General features: G+C 43.2%; 1 protein-coding gene across 2 annotated transcripts; it reads left to right on the top strand.

The window, feature by feature from the left end:
* The first annotated feature begins 487 nt into the window (after positions 1-487).
* On the top strand, positions 488-24190 carry chd8 (chromodomain helicase DNA binding protein 8). 2 transcript variants are annotated; one of them, XM_015014862.1, is made up of 39 exons: positions 488-592; positions 2357-3533; positions 4400-4702; positions 6900-7013; positions 7105-7610; positions 7693-7804; positions 8233-8436; positions 8572-8640; positions 8718-8773; positions 8847-8964; positions 9048-9131; positions 9222-9359; positions 10380-10501; positions 10609-10852; positions 11583-11759; positions 11851-11994; positions 12088-12186; positions 12919-13078; positions 13167-13377; positions 14326-14521; positions 14613-14783; positions 14881-15171; positions 15922-16142; positions 16241-16443; positions 16543-16699; positions 17218-17307; positions 17394-17497; positions 17995-18118; positions 18707-18782; positions 18890-19161; positions 19279-19511; positions 20404-21069; positions 21151-21257; positions 21353-21574; positions 21682-21777; positions 22481-22594; positions 22710-22811; positions 23493-23597; positions 23718-24190. In XM_015014862.1, exons 2-39 carry the CDS (start codon positions 2460-2462, stop codon positions 24096-24098), a joined length of 7866 nt encoding a protein of 2621 aa, XP_014870348.1. In that variant the 5' UTR covers positions 488-592; positions 2357-2459; the 3' UTR covers positions 24099-24190. The 2 variants fall into 2 exon arrangements, with proteins under 2 accessions (XP_014870348.1, XP_014870347.1); XM_015014861.1 differs by having other exon boundaries at positions 8230-8436.
* The last annotated feature ends 207 nt before the right edge of the window (positions 24191-24397 follow it).

The following is a 24397-nucleotide window of genomic DNA, read 5'->3' as shown; positions in this document are numbered from 1 at the left end:
TAATAATAACCAGAACACGATGCAATGGGTAATCATGTGGTCTGCGTTTACGGATCTAAAAAAAAGTCAACAGCAACACCTCAGGAAGTCTGCATTCAAATGATGGAGGCTGATAACCTGAGCTATGGCAAATGCAATAAAATGCTAAAAAAAATTATACCGTCAAACACAAACACGTCTGAAGGGTGAGTGGTCATTTGAAACACATCAAATTACATTTGGTTTTCTCAGGTCAACTCTAAAAGCGACTGGCTTTAACTGACGGCATCTTCAGCTGTAAAACTGCAGTGATGAAGATCACCGAGTCAAATGATCCCTACTAGGCCGCATTTATTGTTCTCTCAACCGAACTACGGGGTCTCATCCCGCCCATGCTGGGGGAGAGTAAAAATGACTGATGGTAAGCTGAGCCAATGAAATCGCCACATTCCGCCGGCCGGGAGAAACCCGACCAATCACCGTTTAGCAACTGCAGAGTGGGCTCGCTTTCTGCGTTCTCTCTAGCAAGAAGTTAGTTCCTGCTCTTCCCTGGCCGTTTCCTGTAATCGTACAGTGTTGTGAGACGGAGAAAGCCATGTGTGTCGATGCAAAGGTAAATTTAGCACCCCGAATTTATTACTGTGAGAGTCGAGGGGGTGGTTGGGATGGTTATTTCACGGTATTTTTGCCGAAAATTTAGACGCAGACCAACCGAAACAGCATTGCGGCCTAACCTGTGTCTGAACGTTGTCGGGCAGTGGTTATTGTGGCACGTTGCTTTGGTTTGGTCCGGTTTGTTGATGAGATTGAAGGAGTCCGGTAGACTGAATGGTTACTAGTAAATGACAGAGAAGGGACCCAAGAACCACGGACGTCCTATGAACCGTCTTTTTGACTCCTGTATGTGCACCCGGTGTCTCAGACGCTTTGGTAATCGACACATTTTGGTCGCTGTAGAAGCTAATGCTAGCCGACGGGGTTTATGAGAGAGACTGCGATAGGAGCAGGGAGGAAAACATCCTACATGTCCTGCATCCGTACCCTGCTTGTTTGACTTTACTACACACTATTCCCATTCAGAAGATTTCTTTTGAACTACACTAAATATTTAATAGCACTGAATTTGCGTAATTATGCTTTCGGAGTTTATTCTACCCTCATTGTACTAACAAAGGTTTTCTGCTCATTTTGTCCAGGAATGTATAAAAAAAATCTTCTTTCCTAACTAGTTTTCACTCTTTTATGGACCGTTTAGGATTAGTAATAATAATAATTATTATTATTTTATGCAGTGCCTTTCAGAAATGTCCACTCCTCTGGAACTTTTTCACACTTTGTCCAGTTGCAGCCTGTGATAGAGCAACACAGGGCAGAACATCACTGTGAAGCTCAAGGAAAACAATAATCTTATTTTGTAAATCCTTTCAAAATTAAAATCTGAAAAGTGTGGCGTGCACTTGTGTGTGAATGCCTCACATATAAGGATTCTTTAATCTAAGGTATTGCATTTCTTATCATGGTTTTGAATAGTAAGCCTCTGTTACTATTTCCAACAGCTTCTCTTCTAATATTGCTCTATATTTTGCTCCATTTAGCTTCTCATCAACTCTGAACTGCTTTTCTGTTCGAGCAGCATGATTCTTCCACCACCATGTCTCACAATGCAGATGATGTGTGGTGTTGTATTTTGATCGCACAGCATTTTGCCAGTTGGTCACAAAGTAGAAAACACAATAATCTATTTTAATAATACACAAATTAAGTTATTTTACAACTTAGTCGACTTCTGAAGGCAGTTGGATCAAATTTATTTATGTATATCAGAGTAAACAAGGTGTAATACAAATGCACGTTCCATTTTTCAAACTTTTATTTATTTAATTAAGTCTTGTAAAATTATGTTCCTTTTCTTCCACTACATAATTACACTGTTTTTCTTTGACTTAAAATACAATGTGTTCTTTCAGTTTTATGAATTTAGTCATACAATTTGCAAGGTTTAGATAATGACGCACAGAGTTCAATGTAAATTCAAACTTATATGAACTAATTTAATATACTACAAGATTGTTGTTACTTTATTATTTGGCCATATATTGCTTAAAACCTTTCGATCCTTGAAGCCTCCACTACACCAGGATGTTTATGTTGTCTTCATGTTTATATACAGTGCTTAAGTCTATATTACAAATCAAAATACCAATAAATACTCTTTATAGTTAAAGCTCATTAGATCAGATAGTTTTGTGTATTTTTTTTGTGAATTTTGGTTTATGTGTTCATATTGGCTCGATTCTTGTCTTCAGCAATACTCTTCTAGAAGTTAAAGCTTCTAGTTGATGGTAAGCCATTCAACTATTTGCCTTTTTTTCCTCAGCTGTCTACCTGAAAGTTGAGAAGAATCGGGACAACTACCACATCGCTTCCATCTCGGAGTCTTTTAAGCTTTCTGCCCGTCTCCCTGTGCGGAGTGGGCAAAGATGGCGGATCCCATTATGGACCTCTTCGAGGACACTCCCCTGTTCAACCTGGACTCCCTGCCGGACGACTCCTTCTCTCATGGTTCCTCGGACCCCGTGGAGGAAGCTCTGAAGCTGGCTTTGGGGCAGGCCGTCCCGACGGGCGAGCCGGAGTCCGCTCCCGACCTCGCCATCAACTCCAGCCTCGGCGTTCCTGTAGCAGCTCCGGTCATCCCGGACCCGGCCCCCGTTCACGTTCCCACCCAGCAGCCGGTGCCGGCGGCGCCCGTTCAGACTGTTTCTGTCGCCCAGGCTGTCGAGGCCGGAGCGGCGGCCTTCATGACCTCAGCCCCCGCCCCGGTTGAGACTGTGCCACAGATGCAGGCCCAGACTACCATCCCTGTTGTCAGCAACGCCAGCGGGGCGTCCAGTAGCACCGTCCTGCTGAGCTCACCTCTGACTGTTTCCAGCTCCCCAGCGACCACTGCCACCACGCAGCAGCTGACTCAGATAACTCACCAGCTCACGCCCCAGCAGTTAGCCGCCATCACGCAGCAAGCCGGCGGGAAAATCGTCATCCTCAAAGGTCCCCAGGGCCAGGCCCAGGTGCTCCAGGCCGTATCGGGAACCGCGGGTCAGGCCGGTGGAAAGGTCATCCGTCTGTTGTCTGGCACGCCGCTCAAGCCTGGCATGTCCATACTGCAGGGAGGGACAGTCTTAAATCAGGCCAGCCCAGGACAGACCCAGGTCAAGGTGGGGGCCGCAGGGGTGCAGCGCCTGCTGCAGTCCGCCAACGGGCCGGTCAAGCAGGTGTTGCTCACGTCCATGCCTCAGCAGACACAAGGTCAGACCGTTCAGGTGCAGATTCCAGCCCAGGCACAGATAGCTCAAGGTCAGACTACTGTCCAGGTTCAACATCAGCCTCAAACTGCTCAGATCCAGGTCCAGCCTCAGGGCCAGACCACCCAGATCCAGCTCCAACCCCAGGCCCAGACTGCCCAGATCCAGGTCCAGGCTCCGGGCCAGGCAGCTCAGCCCCAGGTCCAGACCCAGGGTCAGGTGCAGCTCCAGCCGGCCATGCAGGGCCAGACGCAGGTGAGCAATAACAGGGTGTCCTCTACACGGAACTGACCTTGGTGCATGACAAAATAAAAGCCGCCACACCTTCAGAATTAATTTTTAATATAAATGCTTAAAACAATGTGAAGCAAATGAGATTATCAGAGTTTATCGTGATACGTTAAAATTTGCCTTATGTTGAAAAACCAACACCGCCGCTTCCCGCTTGTCTGGCTGCGAAGCTGCTGTGTGCTGCGCTGCTTTCAGGAGTGAAGTAAAAGTAGAGACTACAGGCTGAGGTAGAGGGAGAGAAAATCTGAAAGGAAAGTTCCTAAAACAGGTCAAGTTGAACACATTGTTAGATCAAGAGTATGAAAATGACTCCAGGGTTAACAAATGTTGCATTTGAACGACAATAATGCAGTTAATTAATACAGCTTGACCTTCATGCATAATGTTTCAGACACCATTTGAACAGCACCACACATATCAATGTCGGCTAAGTTTTATTTTATACTCCACACCAAGAAAGTTGAGTTTAAAAAAGCGTGGTTCTAGATGTCCTTATTCTAATAATTGATCGATGTAAGTTTGTACTTTTTACATACATTTATGAATAATGTTTTTATTTTACCACATTATCCTGATTCTTCATTCAAAGTTGTTAATTTTTTTTAATGGTTTCCATCTGAGAATCCGCTGATTGTTGCAGGCTACTTAGAAAATAGTTTTTAGTTCAAAGTTAAGGATAAGATAATTTTTTTTCCGCATTTGAAAACTCTAGGAATCTTGAGGGATTACTGATCTGACTTATTTCGATGTCAAAAAAAAGCAGAAAAAACAACCCTTTACCGCTCTACAGATGTCTCATAATGACTACCCTCTCATCTGTTTGTTTCTAGGGTGGCGAAGCAAAGCGGATCACCCTGGTTCTCCAGCAGCCGTCCCAGTCCGGCTCCGCAGCCCCTGCGGGTCAAGCCGTTACCGCTCCACAGCAAGTGACACCCGGAGGTCAACAGCAGCCAACGCAGGCCCCTGCCAGGCTGGTTCTGGGTCAGCTTCCTAGCGGCAAACTGGTGCTCCAGGGAAGCCAGCTAGCGGCTCTGACCCAGGCCCGGGCTGCAGGTCAGGCCGGGGGGCAGCCCAAGGTCCTCACAATCCAGCTGCAAGTACAACAGCAGCCCAACCAACAAGGAGGAGTGAAGGTGAGATTTGAAGTGGGTAGACCTGGTATTAACATGCATCCTGGCTGAGCTGATTGGAAGTAGCACTTCAGATCAGTGTTCAGATTTTGCACACTTGACATTCTAATAACCATATAGCCAGTTTACGGACCTGCTGGTGTTTTCTGTAACGTCTTCATTTCATTCTGTGACTTTGATCCTGGTGTGGTCCAGCTCAGATTAGTCTGAGACACATTTGAGTTGAGTTATTTCAACTCCAGACTCTATCAGCTCACCTGTGAAGTTTTAGAAGATGTTTTATGAGACGGCAAATGGAGAATAAATAATGTGTGACCTTTCAAAGCTTTAGCTTCAGCACAGAAGAGATTTGAACATATAAAACCTCACAGCAATAAAACTGCACACTTGGCTAGCACACTGTTAGCTTAAGCGCACAGTTGATTTAATGAGTGCGAAATCTGAAAAAGAAAAAACTAAATATCACAGATTTCTTCAGACCACTTTTAGAGGCGTACTGAATGTCTATTATGAAGAATATTGTCCTAAATATGATGACCGAATGTGATTGAATAATTTTCTTTATGTGAAAGTGAAAGCATCTGCTCACTTTCTGTTTATATTGTTATAGAAATACAGTAATTAGTGCCAAAGTCAAATGGAAAAGTACTTCCTCTTTATAAAGAAAACAGTAAAGAAAAGTTATGCAACACTTATTCAAATGACATCTAAGCAATATTGTCTCAGATTGTTAAAGCTGCAGTATGTGATCCTTATAAAGAGCATGTTTTTTTTTTTTTTTACATATTTGTTAAAACTGTTGCTACGCTGTGACGAATAATATGTAAAAAAAACAAACAGAAAAAAAACAATCAAATATAGAGATCAGCTGCCTTCTTCCAGAACTGCAGAAATAAACTGTCAAAAGCAACCAATCAGAGCCAGGAGGAGGGACTTAGTCCTGTCAATCAGGCTAGTGCACTTGCTGATTACATTTCTCCAGATGGAGCTCAGTTTTTTTCACAGATTATCCGTCTCATATTAAACTGTCTTAGCAAATATGTTAAAAATTTTGATTATAAAAGTTACATGCTGCAGCTTTAATGTCTGAATATTACAGTAGCTTAAGTGTATTGAACATAAACAGACCTGTTTGTTGCTCAGCTGACACATGGGACACACTGAGTGGATTTTCATGTGAGTTTTTGGTGGACTTAGTAGGATGTGTGTTATTGCCAGGTCTGAAAGAGGCTTGAGTGAAGTCAAGTTTTTGTACAACACATTTCAGCAACAAGGCAGTTCAAAGAGCTTCTCTCCATAAAAACGTAATACACTAACCAATAATGAAGCAAGTATTGAACATTGCATTTTGTCAAAACCCATCATCAACGTGCAGCGGGGCCGAGCTGTCGTCTGCAGCGAGCGCCTACGTGAGCGCCGTTTAGTTGACTAATTCAAATCTTTTTCTCAGAATGACTAATGCATATGAAAAGATGTGGGATTGTGGTTTTACTGTATGGTTTTTGTAGTGAATCACATTCAGGTCACATCTGGGTACAATATTTAATGGATTCAAAACCAAATTCTGCATCGGTGGTTAGAGGAATCACTAAGTTCAAATTCTGTAAAAAAAATAAATAAATAAATATGTATATATATATATATATATATATATATATATATAGTTATATAGTATTGGGCACTGTTTGCTCTCCAATTATTAATTGGTTAATCCAAAAAATAGTAGCTTTATATATGATAGTTGTGTATTAAGTCAAGCAGGAAGGACTGAGACTTTCATATGTTGTTAAAATTATTTTTAGCTGTAGAAGCATCCATTCTTTATCAATGACTAAATGGTTGCTATGTTATGACATTTTAGGCAATAAAATGTTTACTTTCCATATTTATAAAATTAAATTAAATTATTCTTTAATCTTTTAATGCAATAAAATAATTCATTGTACAAAATAGGTTTAGGTGGTTAAATGAAAAAGTAGCAGACTGTGGAAATTTTTTATTTTTATTTGATTAATCGTCAGAATAAGCGATAGAATAATCTATCACTAAAATAATTGTTAGTTGCAGCCCTAAAAGTATTAAAAGATGTGAGTTTTGCATTTTAAAACCTAGCCAGTGTAGGAATAGTTTCTTTAATTTTAAAAAAAATGTTTTGCTTACTACTATATTTATGGTTAACCTTTCTCTCTGGCGTTGACAGTACCAGTTGGTATCGGGGGCTGGCGGCACCGGCAGCCCACAGGTGCTGCAGATTTCCCAGGGCCAAGGAGGGCAGCGGGTCGCCGTACCTCTCAAAATGCTGCTGCAGCCGCAGGTAGAGCCGCTCACTTGGATGTAAACGCACGCGTAAGAGCGTAATCGTGCAGAAAATAAAATTTCTTCTGTTTGTTTTTCTCTCCGTTCAGACGAGTTCGGCCACATCTTCTGGCGGCACCGTCTCCGTGGTGAAGGTCATCAACCCGTCGACGGCAGCCCCGCCCGCTACGACCACGACTCCAACGCAGGCCATCCGCATCACCAAGGCCCCCGGCGAGCCCGCGGCCGTCCGACGCGTGGAGATCCTCTGTAAGCAGGAGAAGGCCAATCGAATAGTGGCGGAGGCCATCGCTCGGGCCAAAGCACGCGGCGAGAAGAACCTGCCCAGAGTCCTGAATCAGGACGAGCTTCCGTCTACGCAGACCTCCCCGGAGATGGGAGGGACTCTGACTGTTGTCTCGACCGCTAAAAAGAAAAGCAGCGGCGGGGGGAGCAAAAAGAAGAGTCCCATATCCGGAGGACCGATACCCAAAATCATTGTGGGGACTGACAAGAAGGGCAAAGTGGTGAAAATATCAGGAGGGACGATTGCAGTGAGCGGCGGCGCAGTTATAGCTGGAGCCGGAAACAAAAGCAAGAGCAAGGCTAAAGCAAAGTAAGTGTTCTGCTCTGTGTAGTGACTTCACCATGTTAGCTCATATCTAAGTTTAACCTTTCTCTCTACTTTACCCCATCAGCACTATTACGCTGGTAGGAGCAAAGAAAAGAAAGAGAAACGCATCTTCAGACGTCTCTGATGGGGAGCTGAGCCCACCTTCACCTGCCGCACTGGAGGACGACATGATCATGGTAAAAAAAAAAAAAAAAACATACCTGGACACAAAGATTCAGCACTTCAGAGTTTTGATTGATTATTTTGATGATTAATAGAGCAATCAAATAAAAACGCTCTCCCATTCTGTCACAGCTACTTAAGCTAGTAAAATAAATATATGAAAGTGGAAAAGTTCCCATTTTACGATTCAGACATCACTTTCAGTCTCAAATTTGAAGTATGACAAAACAGATGAGGAATAAAACATTTCAATTTAATTAAAAAATTAAAAAACAAGCTTAAACTGAGGCATTAGTAAACCGTGCCTCTTGCATTACATTTCACTTTCAGCCCCAAACTTAAAGTGTGAAAAAACATATTTAAAAAAAATAGATATTTCTTGTCTGTGTTTTTTCATGTCATTACTCTTTTTTAACTAACAATTCCCTGGTCTGGCCAGAAGAGGCGCTCCAACCGTGTGGTGAAGAGGAAGAAGTACACGGAGGACTTGGATATTAAGATAACAGACGACGAGGACGAGCAGGAAGACGTGGACGTTACCACGACGGCAGCCGCCGTGGCCTCCATCAGCGGAGGGGCGGCAGCTCAGCTGAAACAGGAAGTGGAGCTCGACGGCAACGGACAGCCCAGCATGCAGTTTTTTGTGGTGAGTTGCTGAAACGAGAAATTGTTTTGGATCAATAATGGCTGTTTTTTGTTTTTTGTTTTTTTAACATATTTATATCTATTTCAGATTTGATTTTGTTTAAAACTCTTTTTTCTTTTTTTCTTTTTTTTTTAGGAGAATCCAAGTGAGGAAGATGCCGCCATCGTAGACAAAGTCTTGTCAATGAGGATAACCAAGAAAGAGGTTTTTTGTTTGTTTAAATCACAAACACTTTCTCTTGCGATTTGACTCTTTTCTAAATGTGTTTTCTTCTTTTTAAGGTTTCCCCGGGCCAGTATACGAATGCTGAGGAGTTCTTTGTTAAATACAAAAACTAGTAAGTCTCGTTCATATTAGTCACTGTAACGAGTGTGAAGCATCGCCGTGAAACCTCCCCGTCTCGTTCTCAGTTCATACCTGCACTGTGAGTGGGCCACGCTGGAGCAGCTGGAGAAAGACAAGAGGATCCATCAAAAGATCAAGAGATTCAAGACCAAACACGCTCAGATGAGGCATTTGTTCCAGGAGGTCAGCTCCTTCTGGCCGACTCCCGCCCATTCCCACGGAGGAAGGACGTCGGCGAACTGAACTGTATTTGTGGTTCTCTGCAGGACGAGGAGTCTTTCAACCCAGACTATGTGGAGGTGGACAGGATCCTCGACGTGTCCCACAGCGTGGACAAAGACAACGGCGAGGTTGGTGACAGGTCACTTGGTTCACAATGAGACCTAAGACTTTTCTACTTCTCTGCTTAGTTTAAGTTAATATTGTCTGATTTGCTCCAGCCCGTCATCTACTACCTGGTGAAGTGGTGCTCTCTGCCCTACGAAGACGCTACCTGGGAGCTGAAGGAAGACGTTGACGAGGGGAAAGTTGAAGAGTTCGGCAAAATCCAAAACAGACAGCCTCGCCTGAAGAGATCGGTGAGTCGTTTCTGGTTCAAAGCATATTTTAAACTTATCCAGACCAAGCGTAATGTTTATGCTGGGGAAGGATTAGAACATTTTGATAAATGATAAAGCGGAGAATTCGAGTTGTTGTCTGTAAGTTGTGGAAAATGCATACAAGCGACTCTAAAGGATTACAGTGTAGGAAATCCTGTTGATTTTATTTGCTATTTTTGTTCAGAATCTTCTAGTTAATGATGAAATGTTTCAATAAATTACTTTATTAATCAACTGCAGGCTTTTCTCCATTCATAAATTGTTCAATAATTCCTGATTTTTTTTCTATTCAATTGTTGAAATCTTGTCTATTACAAGAGCAGCTGTTTGTTGGACATTAAATGTGTTGCTCTTTAATTTCAAATAGATAAAAAACAGATTTAAAAAGAGACAGTTTAGTGAAACATTTAATATTCAGCTTTTTAAGCTCCTGTTAGAGGTTCTGTTCATTGCTGTCATTGTCTATAAAAGGAGCCATTTTCTTTTCCTCCTTTTTCTAAAGCTTCTTAAGCGAACTCAAAATGTGCTTCAATGTGGGTTTGTATACTTTGGTTTGTAGTTTGACTAAACAGTCTGTTTACTGTTAAATATTTATTATACTTTGTAAAAAGTTGTTAAATGTGTTCAGAAATTGTTTTCTTTAAAGGCTCAATTATTACAGTGGGAAAAAAGTAAAAGAAATGTAACAATTTTAGAAAAACTATGCTATAAAAAACTATTAACATTATTTTTGCTCTATCACAAAGAGTGCACCAGCGATTGCAGTTTTCCAGCAATCACTGATATTTTAAAAAACCTGGCTTTCCCACTTTGATTCAGCCGATATGAATTTTTTTGTTTAGTTTTTTTGTTTTTGCCTTAAAAGTCTCTAAGTTGGCAATCGTGGATCTGCTGTCACCAACTGTGCAGACTTTACATCGCGGGCGGTTCGGTCAGTCAACCACCTCTCTTGTAATAATTGTGGACAGCTGATCGACTTGTTCCTTACTCTCTCCTCAGGCGCGGCCTCCTGCCAGCTCATGGAAAAAGTTAGAGGAAACCCGTGAGTACAAGAACGGCAACACACTCAGAGAGTATCAGCTGGAAGGAGTCAACTGGCTTCTCTTCAACTGGTACAACAGGTAACCATCAAAACGCATTCATGTGTTAGTCGCTGCCATCTTTACTGGCGTTTCGCTCCAGTCCTCCATCTTTTATTCACACTCCCCTGTTGTCCGGCGTCTTTCAGGCAGAACTGCATCCTGGCAGACGAGATGGGCCTGGGGAAGACCATCCAGTCCATCACGCTGCTGTCCGAGGTGTACGCCGCCGGAGTTCAAGGCCCCTTCCTGGTCATCGCTCCGCTCTCCACCATCACCAACTGGGAGAGGGAGTTCTCCACCTGGACCGACATGAACGCCATTGTGTACCACGGGAGCCTCGCCAGCCGGCAGATGATCCAGCAGTATGAGATGTACTGCAAAGACAACAAGGTGAAAAACGCACAATAACTGATTACAGAGGAGCTGGGCGATAATTAGATTTTATTGATCAATTGAATTGATTTTGAGAAAATCTGGATTTATTTTGTCACTGATTTGGACTACTTGGGTTTCCATAGTTCAGAGTGACATCAGTGCACCCAGAGCCGCCATTTTGTTTGACGAGCTTGTTCTGCAGCTCCTGTTTATTTTTTTAGTTATGAGAATTATCACAATATTACCAGAAAAAGTTGTAATTTTATAAGAAGTAAAAAATACCAAAGAAATGGGAAATGTTATGACTTATACTTAGTTGTATAATGAAACACTTAAATATTTTTGAAACGATCGTGCAGACAAGTCAATTTGAAGACAAGACTTCACGAACTGAGTCATCAGATTCTGATAACTAAAAACTTTTTTTCTCATTAAAACTTTTTTTCAGGTAAAATTCGGTCATTTATCCTAATATTACGACTTTATTAGGATAAATGACCGAATTTTACCTGGGGAATTAAACCAACATTCTTGTAGCCTGGCCCTAGTTCTCCATCCCACCACTCGCAGAAGGGATTCCACTTTTTGAAAATGTTTTCCGCAATTTCTTTTTTAGAAAAGAAAGCAAATAAGAAAAGCAATTAAAATCAGAAAAACTGAATTTTATTTTTAAGCCATACCACTCGGCTCTCAGCATGACTGTGGCTCATCCTTAATCAAACCAAAACTCCGTTTCTGTTTCCAGGGACATTTAATCCCAGGCGCGTACAAGTTTGACGCCCTCATCACGACCTTCGAGATGGTTCTGTCGGACTGCCCGGAGCTGAGGGAGATCTCATGGCGCTGCGTCATCATCGATGAGGCTCACCGGCTGAAAAACCGAAACTGCAAACTTTTGGACAGCTTGAAGATGCTCGACCTGGTGAGAATCAAGGAATCAAGACGATGAAATATGCAATTCTTTTTTTTTTTTTCTTCTTCCTTCAGCTTAACGTTTTGATGGATTCCCTCAGGAACATAAGGTGCTGTTGACCGGCACGCCTCTTCAGAACACCGTGGAGGAGCTTTTCAGCCTCCTCCACTTCCTGGAGCCAGCTCAGTTCCCGTCTGAGATCGAATTCCTCCGAGAGTTCGGAGACCTCAAAACTGAGGAGCAGGTGGGAAACGCATAAATCTGGCAATTCATTGCCACTTTGTCTGCAGCTCCACATGGAGCTGATTGCAATTTTGCAAAACTGTCTTTTTAATAGGTTCAGAAACTGCAGTCCATTTTAAAACCTATGATGTTGCGGAGACTCAAAGAAGACGTGGAGAAGAACTTGGCACCCAAGCAGGAGACCATTATTGAGGTCAGCTTGTCTTTTTTTATTACAATTGTCCATCAAACTATTTTTTAAAACTTTTAAATTAAGTTTTAATTGCATAATGTCAGATGAATTTCTGTGCACTATAAATTAAATTACAGTGCCTTTCAAAATTAAGTCGACACCCAGAACCTTTTCACAATTTTATAACTACAAATTTTAATAAATTTGATTAGGATTTGTTATTTTGACATTTTCCACATTCACTTACATAGAGAAGTTACATGAACAATTCGCATCCAACACTTTATAAAGTAAAATGAAATAAAAACACTTTGTTTGGGAGCTATTCTTCTAATAGTCCTTTTGTTTTATCCAGTTTAAGTTCTGTTTTAGTTTTTTTCATCACTGACTGTGTGATGAAAAAAGGACAAATGGACAAATAGTGTCCATTTGTGTTTTTGATTGAAATTTTAAATGACAAACTTAAAGTAAAGCCTGATTACATAACAGAAGCAAAATGATTCATAGTTTTAGAAAATATTTACAAATAAAAATGTGAAAGCGAAGGGGGGCAGACGTCTTTATTAATATAAAATCATATAAAACCCAGTACAGCTAAGAAGTGTTGGATTATAAAACAATATCACAAACTTTTAGGAGTCTATGAATTGACCCGAACCACACAAGCAGAGCATCAGAGCCAATCCAAAGAATGTCGAGGTGGTTGCTTTTGTGAAAGATAACTGGGGAAATTAAAACCCCGTTTCCTCCCAGGTTGAGTTGACTGATATCCAGAAGAAGTACTACCGGGCCATTCTGGAGAGGAACTTCAGCTTCCTGAGTTTAGGAGCCAACAGCAACAGCAACGTCCCCAACCTGCTCAACACGATGATGGAGCTCCGAAAGTGCTGCAACCACCCCTACCTCATTAACGGTACTGCGCCATCATCTTTAGCGCGCTCCGTTTCTTTTAGTGTCGACTACGTTTTATTTTTTTAACTGAGACCTGGGGTCCTGTTCAGGTGCCGAAGAGAAGATCGTGGTGGAGTTGCGGGGGAAGTACGACCCCCTGGCCCCCGACTTTCATTTGCAGGCCCTAATTCGGTCCGCCGGCAAACTGGTGCTACTTGATAAACTGCTGCCTCGGCTGAAGGCCGGCGGCCACAAAGTGCTCATCTTCTCCCAGATGGTGCGCTGCTTAGACATTCTGGAGGACTACCTCATCAACAAGAGGTATGCTTGTTTTGTTCAACTTGCTAATATTGTGTTGAAAATTTCACTAAACCACACAGTATCAAAAATAACACATACTCGGGTAGAGCATGTGTTTTGTAGCCATCAATAGGTTTTTTTTTTGTGTGGATATTTCATGCTTTTTAAACAGATTCAATTAGGACTGAAACAATCTGATTCATCATGATCAATTGATTATTGAGATGATTGTCAACTAATTTAGTAATCAATTAATAGTGTTAACTGCAGTATACAGACAAAAAAAGCATTTCTTTCAAGAATAACACACTGAGAGCTGTGATTATGTCAAAGCTGTACAAAAATATAATACAATTTGCATCTAAGATGTAAAAATATCCTTTGTCTTTAAATATGTTCTGTCCAGAACCAGAATTTTACTGGGTTCAGATTCTGTAAAAAAGCACCTTTTGCTATCCAATCACCCACAGTTGCACAAAAAGTGGTCAATAGATTATAGATTGATTGAGATAATTGAAAACTAATGAGGTAGTAGATTAATTGTTGATTGGATTGAAGACTAAAAAAGATCACTTGATGAAAGAACAACATACTCACTGCAGTATGTCAAAACTATACAAAAAACACATACATTTTTGCCTTAAAGGTATACACATAAAAAACATTTATTCCATAAATATGAGGCAGAGTTTTAACTAAACCTGGTTTAAACTCTGTAAAAAAATTACCTTATTAATCAAATTTTACTACATTATACTAAGACTAAATCAAGCAGAAAGCACTAAGCTTTTCAAATATCGATATTAGAAACATCATTGTATCAAAACACTGATCAAGCATACACTGAAGGAATGCTGTGGTGTTGAATTTTAGGCAATAAAGTGTTTATTTTCTTATTTCAAAAAACAGTCAAATTGTTTGCATCAGCCATTTGTGTCCAAGTTTCATCCAGTTCCCTCCCTTACGCAGATACCTTTACGAGAGAATTGATGGAAGGGTTCGTGGGAACCTGCGACAGGCAGCCATCGATCGGTTCAGCAAGCCGGATTCGGATCGCTTCGTCTTCCTCCTTTGTACCCGTGCTGGCGGTCTGGGTATTAACCTGACCGCTGCCGACACCTGTGTCATATTTGACTCTGACTGGAACCCTCAAAACGACCTGCAGGTGCGACGTCCTGTCACGGTCGTGTTTTGTATTTTGCGGTCATAACCGCTCCGAGTTGTGGCGGCAAACGTTCTGCGTCTCTTCTGTCCAGGCCCAAGCAAGATGCCATCGTATCGGCCAGTCGAAGGCTGTCAAGGTCTACCGCCTCATCACCAGGAACTCCTACGAGAGGGAAATGCTGGACAAGGCGAGTCTGAAACTCGGTCTGGACCGTGCCGTTCTACAAAGCATGAGTGGCAACAAGGACAGCAACGTCAACGGGGTAAGGAGAAACCCGTAGCACCCGAGTTCGAGCAGAAAAAAAATCTCTCGTCCCGTTTGTATCAGTTGTATAAATGGCTTTACGTCTCGTACGACAGCTCCAGCAGTTCTCCAAGAAGGAAATCGAAGACCTTTTGAGGAAAGGAGCTTACGCCGCCATCATGGATGAAAACGACGAAGGCAGTCGGTTCTGCGAGGAAGACATCGACCAGATCCTTCAGCGGCGAGCCACCACAATTACTATCGAGAGCGAAGGCAAAGGTTCTACGTTCTCCAAAGCCAGCTTCGTCGCATCCGAGAACCGCACCGACATCGCCCTGGACGACCCCGAGTTCTGGCAGAAGTGGGCCAAGAAAGCCGACATCGACATGGATTCCATCAATCAGAAGGTAAACGCAGCAGACATGCTCTGGTCAAGTTTTTACAGATTTAAATGTGTAGGTTTTGTAAAACTTTAATCTGTGTTCAAACATTTTTTAGAACATAGAAGAAGATCTAGGAAAATCATTCAGAATGTTTTTCTGGCTGCATGTTGTAATTGGACATTAATCATTTATATTTCAGGATAGAAATATAAATGACACGTTGGTTCAGTGGTTAGCAGTGTTGTTCCTGCAGGGTGTCTTAAAAAGCCTTAAATTAATGTGTCCAAAATGAAGGGCATAAAATGTCTTGAATTCATTTTAAAAATTAAGTTGGCCTTTAATATATTAATCGCATGTGTTAAATTTTTTTCTTTACAGGACAATCTCGTAAATTAATGTATTTTCTGTCAGGCAAAAGTTTGAGTCGCACTCATCTTCATTGCATTCTGCTACTCATGATGGTTGAGGCTGCCGATAACTCACTGCTAACATACCCTTGCTAACTAGCTAGCTTTTTTTTCCCATCTGTTATGGCTTAATGAAAATGTATTGCCAGTTGACTAGATGAAATTTGTACATTTCTGTCGTGATGCAGGTCTTAAATTCCATTTACAGTAGTCTTAAAAAGTCTTAAATCTGAATTGGTCAAACCTGCAGAAGCCCTCCCTGTTCCTGGACTCAAATCTCGGCCTGCATTTGTTTGAATAGGGCTAATAAATGTATTGACTTTGTATTGCATGGAATAGCTAACTAAGTTTGTCGTTTCTTGCACAGAACACGCTTGTGATCGACACTCCCAGGATCCGGAAGCAGACGCGCCAGTTCTCCAGTTTGCGAGGCGAAGGAGGAGACCTGTCTGATTTGGACAGCGATGACGAGTATCCGCCTGCCAATTCAAGACACTCCAGATCTTCCCGCCGCTCCGACCGCCACAGCGGGGGAGGTTACGGCCGTACCGACTGTTTCCGGGTGGAGAAACACCTCCTTGTCTATGGGTATGAAAATATTTGAGGCGCACCATGACTTTATCAAGCTTTGTTTGTGTTTTCACATTGTCTTTTTTTTTTTTTTACAACCTTTTCGACCGGTTCAGATGGGGCCGCTGGAGGGACATCTTGGCCCACGCCAGATGTAAACGACGTCTGAGTGAACGTGACGTAGAAACCATCTGCCGTGTCATCCTGGTGTTTTGTCTAATGCACTATCGTGGCGACGAGAACATAAAGAGTTTCATCTGGGAGCTCATAACGCCACCGGAGAACGGCAGGGAACCCCAAACACTACTAAACCACTCTGGTAGGAAGCTGCACGTTTATCAATATGTAAAAATAAATGTAAATAACATTTCTCCCCCACACAAAATATTCCTACTTACATTTAATTTTCCTGCTTTAGGCCTTTCCATCCCCGTTCCAAGAGGCAGGAAAGGTAAGAGGGTCAAGGCTCAGAGCACGTTCGACGTTCAGAAGGTGGAGTGGATCCGCAAGTACAACCCTGACACCCTGCTGCTCGATGACAGCTACCGCAAACACCTGAAGCACCAGTGCAACAAGTTGGTGAAACTTTTCCAGAACTAAATTCACGTTACAGTGGCTCGCAAAAGTTTTCTCACCCCTTGAACTTAATCACATTCGGATGACATTACACCCACAAGCTATTTATGTGGCAGATTAACACAAGCTCAGTGAGCAGTTGTGCAAATAATCAGTTTTATAGATTAATCAAATTCTCGGTATTTGAGAATTTAATTTTTGGAAAATCAGTTTTTTGTTGTTTTATTCAACAATGCATTTCTTGTGTTTCCAGAGTGACGTTAACACACTGAAGAACTACCGTCTTACAGAATTTGGTGTTAAAAAAAATCAGAAATTTTATCGTTTATTGCCCAGTTCTACGTTTTATAGATATGCACCATTTTGTGTTTGCTCTTTAAATTAAATCCCAGTAAAGTCCCATAACATTTGTGGTTGTGCAGTGACAACAGATAAGTCGAGGGATATAAATACATCAAAGCTCTGCCTATGCAAATTTTCCTGGTTGAACATTAACTCCTCCCCTCTCCTTTCTCAGAGTGCTGCTCAGGGTCCGTATGCTCTACTACCTGAAGCAGGAGGTCATAGGTGAACATGCAGAGTCTGTCCTGAAGGGGGCTGACATTAGGTAACAAATGTAGTGAAGTGCAAGCAAATTTCATCACCAGAGTTCACTGAGATCCAGCTTATGAAGCAAGTTGGATGGTTTTTCAGGGATGTCGACATCTGGATGCCAGAGATGGAGCAGCAGGAGGTGCCTGCAGCTTGGTGGGACTCTGACGCCGACCGCTCGCTGCTCGCTGGCGTCTTCAAACATGGTAGGTCCAGCTAAAGCTGTTCTGCTTTTCACGTCCAGGTTCAGGGTGTCTGCGCGTCCTTAAAAAGTCTTAAATTTGTGTCTGAAATGAATGCCTTAGATTGTGTTAAATTCTTTTAAAAAAGAAAGAAAGAGCCAAGTAATTCAGGTTTTTTTCTCATGGGATCTTCCTGTTGAGCAAAAGTTTGGCTGTAACTATATGTAGTGTTGGAAGCATGAAGCCAGGTTCACAGTTTATGCTAGTCTTGATTGTAATGCAGCAAGTTCTGCCAACCATCCTCTAGATTTATAGGTATTTTTGGCTTTATCATTCAAGGTGGCGTTAAAAACTCTTCAATTTGTCTTGATGAAACCTGCAGATACCCTGAGGACGGTTTAGTTTGTGCCTTGGTGTTCTGATGAGCTGCTCCACTTTTCACATTTGAGGAACTTGCATTCTATTCAATATTTTTTTGTTTTTTCCAGTTGAACAGCCTTGGTTTTTATCCCCGTTTCCAGGTTATGAGATGTACACTACCATGCGGGCCGATCCCTGCCTCTGCTTCGTGGAGAGAGTCGGTCGGCCAGACGACAAGGCCATCGATGCTGAGCAGCACACTGGAGACGCCGAGCTTGGAGACGAGTAAGTTGTGTTTTTTTATCATAACATCAGTGCTCATGTTGGGAAGAACTGCTTGGATTGTGGTAGATATTAGCTGATTTAACTATTTGTTTCATATATTCACAGTTATCTTGCCCCAACAAAATTGTATTTTTCTGAAATCTTTCCCACAATAAAAAGCAGTAGAAGATATTGTTACACTGGTCCTTAAATGCTCTGCCTGGTGTCATCGCCTTGACGTTAGCTGTAGTTCACAGCATTTACCGGATGATTTGCAGTTTGTCGGAAAATAGGGATTTTAATTTGAATTGCAGGTTCGAATAAATGTTTGTTTTCCAAAATTTCTTTGATTCTTTGTCACAATAAAGAAAGAAAGCAGATATTTAAGCTGCTATAATTGGTGTACAGGTCTTTAAATTAAGATTGCATAAAAATAATCCAACAACCAGCAAATCATTCGTCAACCCATTTAATTTTTAGTTTATTCTTTTATCTAGCAATCTTTAGAGTGTGGTTTGTTTGGAGTTTTGTATTTCATAAACTGTTACTCTTTTTCTGAACACCTTTTTCTCTCTCTTTGCTTGACCGTGTCGCGTTTGTTACGCTCAGTGGCGACTTTGACAAGTTCTCAGAGGATCCAGAGTTCAAGCCAGCATCTAGACTCTCCAAAGATCTTTTTGATGAGGTACCGATCGCAGCAACAACTTTGGAGTTTTGTAGCACCGTTCTAGAGCAGGAAGCTTTGGAGCTCAGCGGTTCACTCATCAGTCTTCGCTCGACGTTTCCTTGCAGCCTGACTCTATGAACGTGGATGACGAGATCTCAGTGGAGGACAAGTCGGTGCCGATGGTCACGGAAAGCGCAGCCGTCCAGAGCGGCGTGTGCGAGTGGCCCTCGAGCTCTTCGCTGACGGCGCGGCTGAGGCGGCTGATCACGGCGTACCAACGCAGCTACAGACAGGAGCAGCTGAAGATGGAAGCCGAGGCCAAAGGGGACCGCCGGCGCAGGCGCTGCGAACAGGCCAGCAAACTGAAGGAAATCGCACGGCAGGAGCGACAGCAACGGTAAACCATGATTATTTGTTTGAGTTGCCACATCAATTCATTTCTTTAACAATTCTGTTTTCATTCTGGAACGAACGGTTTAGTTTAGAGTGTTTTTTATTCACGCTTTCTGTGCAGGTGGACGCGGAGAGAAGAGAGCGACTTCTACCGCGTGGTCTCCACGTTTGGAGTGGAGAAGATCAAGAAGGAGCCGGGTGTCTCGGAGGAGGGGGATGCGGAGTTCGAGTGGACCCGTTTCCGAACTTTTGCCCGTCTGGATAAAAAAACCGACGAGAGCCTCAGCCGATACTTCCGTTCATTTGTCGCGATGTGCCGGAGGGTGTGCCACCTCCCCCAAGGCCGTGGTGAAGGTAGCTGCTGTTTATTTTGAGATTTCTATTTCATCCCTTTACAGTCTGAATGTTATTTTTCATTCGAGATTCACCAACTTGGCTTAATTCTGTTCTAACAAAAATTAATTTATCATTTATCTGATTTTTATCTACTTAAAATGATGGCATTTTATAGATCCAAAATGTTAGATCTATTTTAGAGTGTCGTCACTCTAAAATAGAGCTTCTTTATATCTGATGGTGCGGTAAACCCAGTTTGACTGGGGACCAATGCAACATTAGTTGCAATTCCAGCTGGTGCGGTTCATTTTCACACTGTGTCAAACGATCCAAACTCTTTGAACCTCCTGTTCAGCCCCTTCACCAAGGACTACTGAATGAAACGAAACAAAATCCTCTGGAGAAGACACAAAGCAGAGCTTCCTTCTACTTCAAATGTAAACAAAAATGGCGTCAGATTTTAGCAGTCGTAAGGTTTTACTTTTGTTCTGGTAAAAGATCACTATCAATTTCTCCCACTAACGCTGGACTTGTGCATTTGTTTTGATTCCATTTACCCAGAATGCACTGCGCTATAGTTCACTTCCTGCTTTTGGAGCGGTCTCTGGTCCACTTGTATTCAAACCGCACCAGAGTTCACTTCAACTGAAGTGGACCAGAGGTTTTTTTTTTGCGTTCCCCCAAATCAACCGAACGATCCACGCAAGTAAACTAGAGTTTGTTAAGGCGGACTAAACAGTGCTGAAGTCGACGCGCTCAAAGTTGAAGGCATCTAAGGAATAAAAAAAAAATCTATTATTGCTGTTTGATAATTACAAGGGAAAATGGGTCTTCTGATTGGTGGATCTCTAGTTTGCACTACAACGTAAAGTTTGTCCTGCAATAACAGAATACCTGTTTTTGTCCGCAGATCCGTCAGAGGTGACTCAGACTGTGGCTCCCATCACAGAGGAGCGAGCCTCCCGCACGCTGTACCGCATCAGCCTCCTGCGGCGCCTCCGCGAGCGCGTCCTGCCCCACCCCTCCCTGGAGGAGCGCCTTCTTCTGGCGCCGCGCAGCGCCGAGCTGCCCGCCTGGTGGAGCCTGCCGGACCACGACCGGCAGCTGATGCTCGGCGCCTCGCTCCACGGGGTCAGCCGCACCGAGCTCTCCATCTTCTCAGACCCACAGTTCACCTTCAGCTCCGCTCGCGACGAGTTCATCCAGAACCAGCAGGCTCTGCCGCCGCTTCCACCTCCCCCTCCTCCTCCACCGCCTCTGCCCATCATGACGCTCAGCCAGTCCAAGTCTGAGATGGACTTAGCCGGAGCGAAGGGGGAAGGTGCTGACGAGAGCGCCCGACTGTTTGGGGGGAGAATCGGCAGCGACCTGCAGAGCACGCCCTTGGGTCACCATGGCGGCAAAGCGCAAGGTCCGGACTGGAGCTTCAAAAGCAGCAGGGAAAGAACGGAAAAAACCGGAAGGAAAGGCGAAGGAGGGTCCGATTCGGATTCAGACTCTGACTCGGGCTCGTCGTCCTCGGAGCGCTCCGGTAGCAGCGACGACAGCGGAGACAGTGACGAGGAAGTAGAAGGAGGTGAGTCCATAGATGGGATAAAATGAAAACACCCGGAAGTAGAACCAAAGACTTCACATTCGCACTGTTCTCACTTTTTAGGCGGCATGAAGGTGGGAGACGTGGATGAAGAAAACAGTTTACTCTCCATGATTCCAACTCAAGATAGCATACTTCCACCTGAGCCGATCAGAGTCGACTGGCCTAAGGTACCTAAAAAAGAAAAACTATTTGTCTACAGCGGATCAAAAGTCTACCAATAGCTTCTTCAGACTAACGCCACACGTTCTGTTTCCTGTTTCAGGACCGCGTGCTGATCAACCGCCTGGACAACTTGTGTCACCTGGTGCTGTCGGGTCAGTGGCCCTCGGGGCGGCGCTACATCCCCGAAGCCCAGCTCAACCCGAGCTCCGAGCTGGTGGGCGAGGACATGGCGTACACCCGGGTCATCCGGAAACCCAGCAGCGCACCGATCGGCATCGGGGCGGAGGGAGAGGACGGAGAGTTCACTGTGAAACTCCTCAAGGTGACATGATACGGGAAGACCAGCCTGGTGTTGGACATCCGCTGCTTTCCTTATGGTGGGTAGCGATTTGGATCTGTAACTTTGACGCCTCTCTGTCGTCCTTTCAGGAGGAGGGTCTGAAGCTGACGTTCTCCAAGCAGGCTCTGCTGCCCAACGGGTCAGGGGGAGAGAGCAGCGGGCGCAAGAAACGCAAAGACCAAGAGGTATGACTTCATGGTTTATTCTCCTGTTCTGTTGGTCCGTTTTGTTTTTTGTTTTTAACAGTACGGTGTTACAAGCTCTTTATATTCAGTCATTTTGTTTAGTCCATTTTAATCGAGATCCAGTAAGTTTGTATAGAAAGTCCGGTCCGTTTGTAGAGGTGTGAATCGAACTCTGATGTGTACCAAGAAAACGAACTCTGGTCCACCTAAAAGCCCAGGTCTCAGTATTAGGGAAGTGAACTGTGGTGTGGTTTGAATGCAAATGGAGCAGGAAGTTTATGATAGCATAGGGCATTCTGGGTAAAAATACAACCAAAACAAACATGCGTCTATCGCTTGTGGTCTTCCTTCAAAGATAAATGAGAAGTCTTACAACCACTGCTCTATTATTTATTTATTTTTTTAACATTTCGTGAAGAAGCAAGTTGCGTTCATGTCTTCTTCTGAGATTTTCATGTTGTTTCCTTCAGTGGTTCTTGGTGCAGCGCCCCCCCCAGGCGAGCAGGGGAACAGGTTTTTCAAAGGGTTTGGTTTGTTTGGCTCAGTGCGGTGTGAAGGTAAAACCGCAGCAGCTGAAAATGTAACAGATTTTGCAATAGTCGAGTCTACCGGACTATGAGCTGTGAAAACACTCCAACTTATATTTTAACTGAGTGTCCTTAAAGCAAACACCAAACTGACCGACCTGAATGATCTCTTTCAGCTATCAGAGCTAGACGGCCTCCATGACCCGCTGGAGCGTGCTCCTCGACGGAGGGACCCCCCCACGTGGCTGAAAGAGAATCCAGATTATGAGGTGGAAGGAGACATGCTGGAGGTGAAGTCCTGGCATCAAGAATCAAAAAAGTGTTGTTTTGTGTGGCAACCCGGGCTTCGGGCATGAATTTCAACACTTCCAGGGCGATAATTCAGGTTTGTGTTTTGTGAACCAGCTGCTGGTGAACAGGAGCAAGAGGAAGAGGAGGAGGCGAGCGAATAAACCCCTTACAGGCACAGAGAAGGTCAAGGTCATCAACATGCTGACGGGAAAGAAGGTGACGCCGTTTTCTTCTTCCCTCTATGTTCCCGTTTGTCCCTTTGACCCCTTCTTCCTTCATTCTGTCATTTTTCTTTGCGTCTCTTTGTTTCATTCTTTCTCTTTCTTTTAACAGTCTTTTTCTCTTATTTTTTTATCGTTTATATTTTCTTGTCTGTCATTTTGTCTTTTTCTTCCTTTGTCTTGTTTTTTGTCTTTTCCTTTGACTTTCCACTTTTTTCTTTCTTTTTCTTCTCATCTTTCGTTTTCTCTTCCATTGTGTCATTTTCGTTCCTTTTTATCCTCTTTCTTTTCTCTCTTTTTTTATTTCTGTCATTTTCTTTCAGTTTCTTTTTGTCTAGTTATTTCTTGTTCTTGTATTTCTCTTTTTGTCTTTATGAAATTCTTTTTTGGCTGTTTCTCTTTTTTGTCTTTTGTCTCCCTGTCTGTTTTGTCTTTATCTTTCTTTCTTTTTTATTGTTTCTTTCCTTCCATCATTCCTTTCTTGTGTAATTATTTTCAGTCATGTGTTCTTCCTTAACTCCACGGTTCTAGATGTGAATCCTGTTCATCATAGAAACATCTGATGAACTTCAGTGTTTTCCATTTAAAAATGACACCTGCGGCCTGAGAGTTCTGGAAAAGTCAGGAAGTTTTATGTCGGAGCTGAACCAGCTGACATTCCAACGTTTCTCTGTAGGTTGGAGCTGCTTTCTGTCCGATGCTGCAGGATCTGAAGGAGTATCTGGAAGAGAATCCTAACATCGCCGTTGCACCCGAGTGGTCTGAGACGGTTCAGAAATCAGTACGCTAGATATTTTATTCTTCATGCTGTAAAAAAATTACCTTTAACAGTTTTTTGTTTTTTTTGTCAGCTTCTTTACATCTTAGACGGATGTTTTTATTTTTATTCTTCTTCCCGCAGGGTTTGCTGCCTGAATCCCTCTTCCACCGCCTGCTGACGGAGCACTCCGAGATCCCGAAGAAAAGCCACCGGCGGCGTCACCACCACCATCACCACCACCACCACCATCACCATTGCCACACTCCCGAGCCCACGCCCGAAGACCCCACCCTGGACGGCGTAGAAGAAGAGACTCTGGTTTCGGACGGAGCCTACATGATGGACGAGGAGGACCTGGAGACGTCCCACCACTTCCTCACCAGCCCGGACTTTGACGTCAAAATGGAGGGCGGCGACAGCCTCTCCCAAGGCGACTACGACAGCTCGGATCAAGAGGCGCTGCTGGATGATGTCATCATGGCGCAGAAGGACTCCGACTCTTCATCAAGCTCAGACGACTGACTGGACTGACTCGTCTCCCGCGCCCCCACCATTCAAAATGAAATCATGCTATTCCGAGATCTTTTTTTTTTTTTTTTTTCAACATGTAACAAATGAATTGTTTTTTTTTTTTTCTTTTTTTTTTTTCCTACCTTTATTCTTTTGTTTTATTTAGGATTGTTTCTGTGTAAGGAGCAAAGTGTGCGTCCATCAGTTTTTTTTTCCTACCGCGGTCATGCTGCACCAAGCTCCTCTCGATCTTCCTCGTGACGTCTCTCTCGTCGTTTTTATTTCCTTCTCTTCCATCCAAACCCATGAAT

Source organism: Poecilia latipinna, unplaced genomic scaffold (assembly GCF_001443285.1).
Source record: "Poecilia latipinna isolate Pla-1442-1.1 unplaced genomic scaffold, P_latipinna-1.0 Scaffold1855, whole genome shotgun sequence".
Lineage (NCBI taxonomy): Eukaryota > Metazoa > Chordata > Actinopteri > Cyprinodontiformes > Poeciliidae > Poecilia > Poecilia latipinna.
Note: the sequence above shows the minus strand (reverse complement) of the source record. Positions and strands in the feature narration are given on the sequence as shown.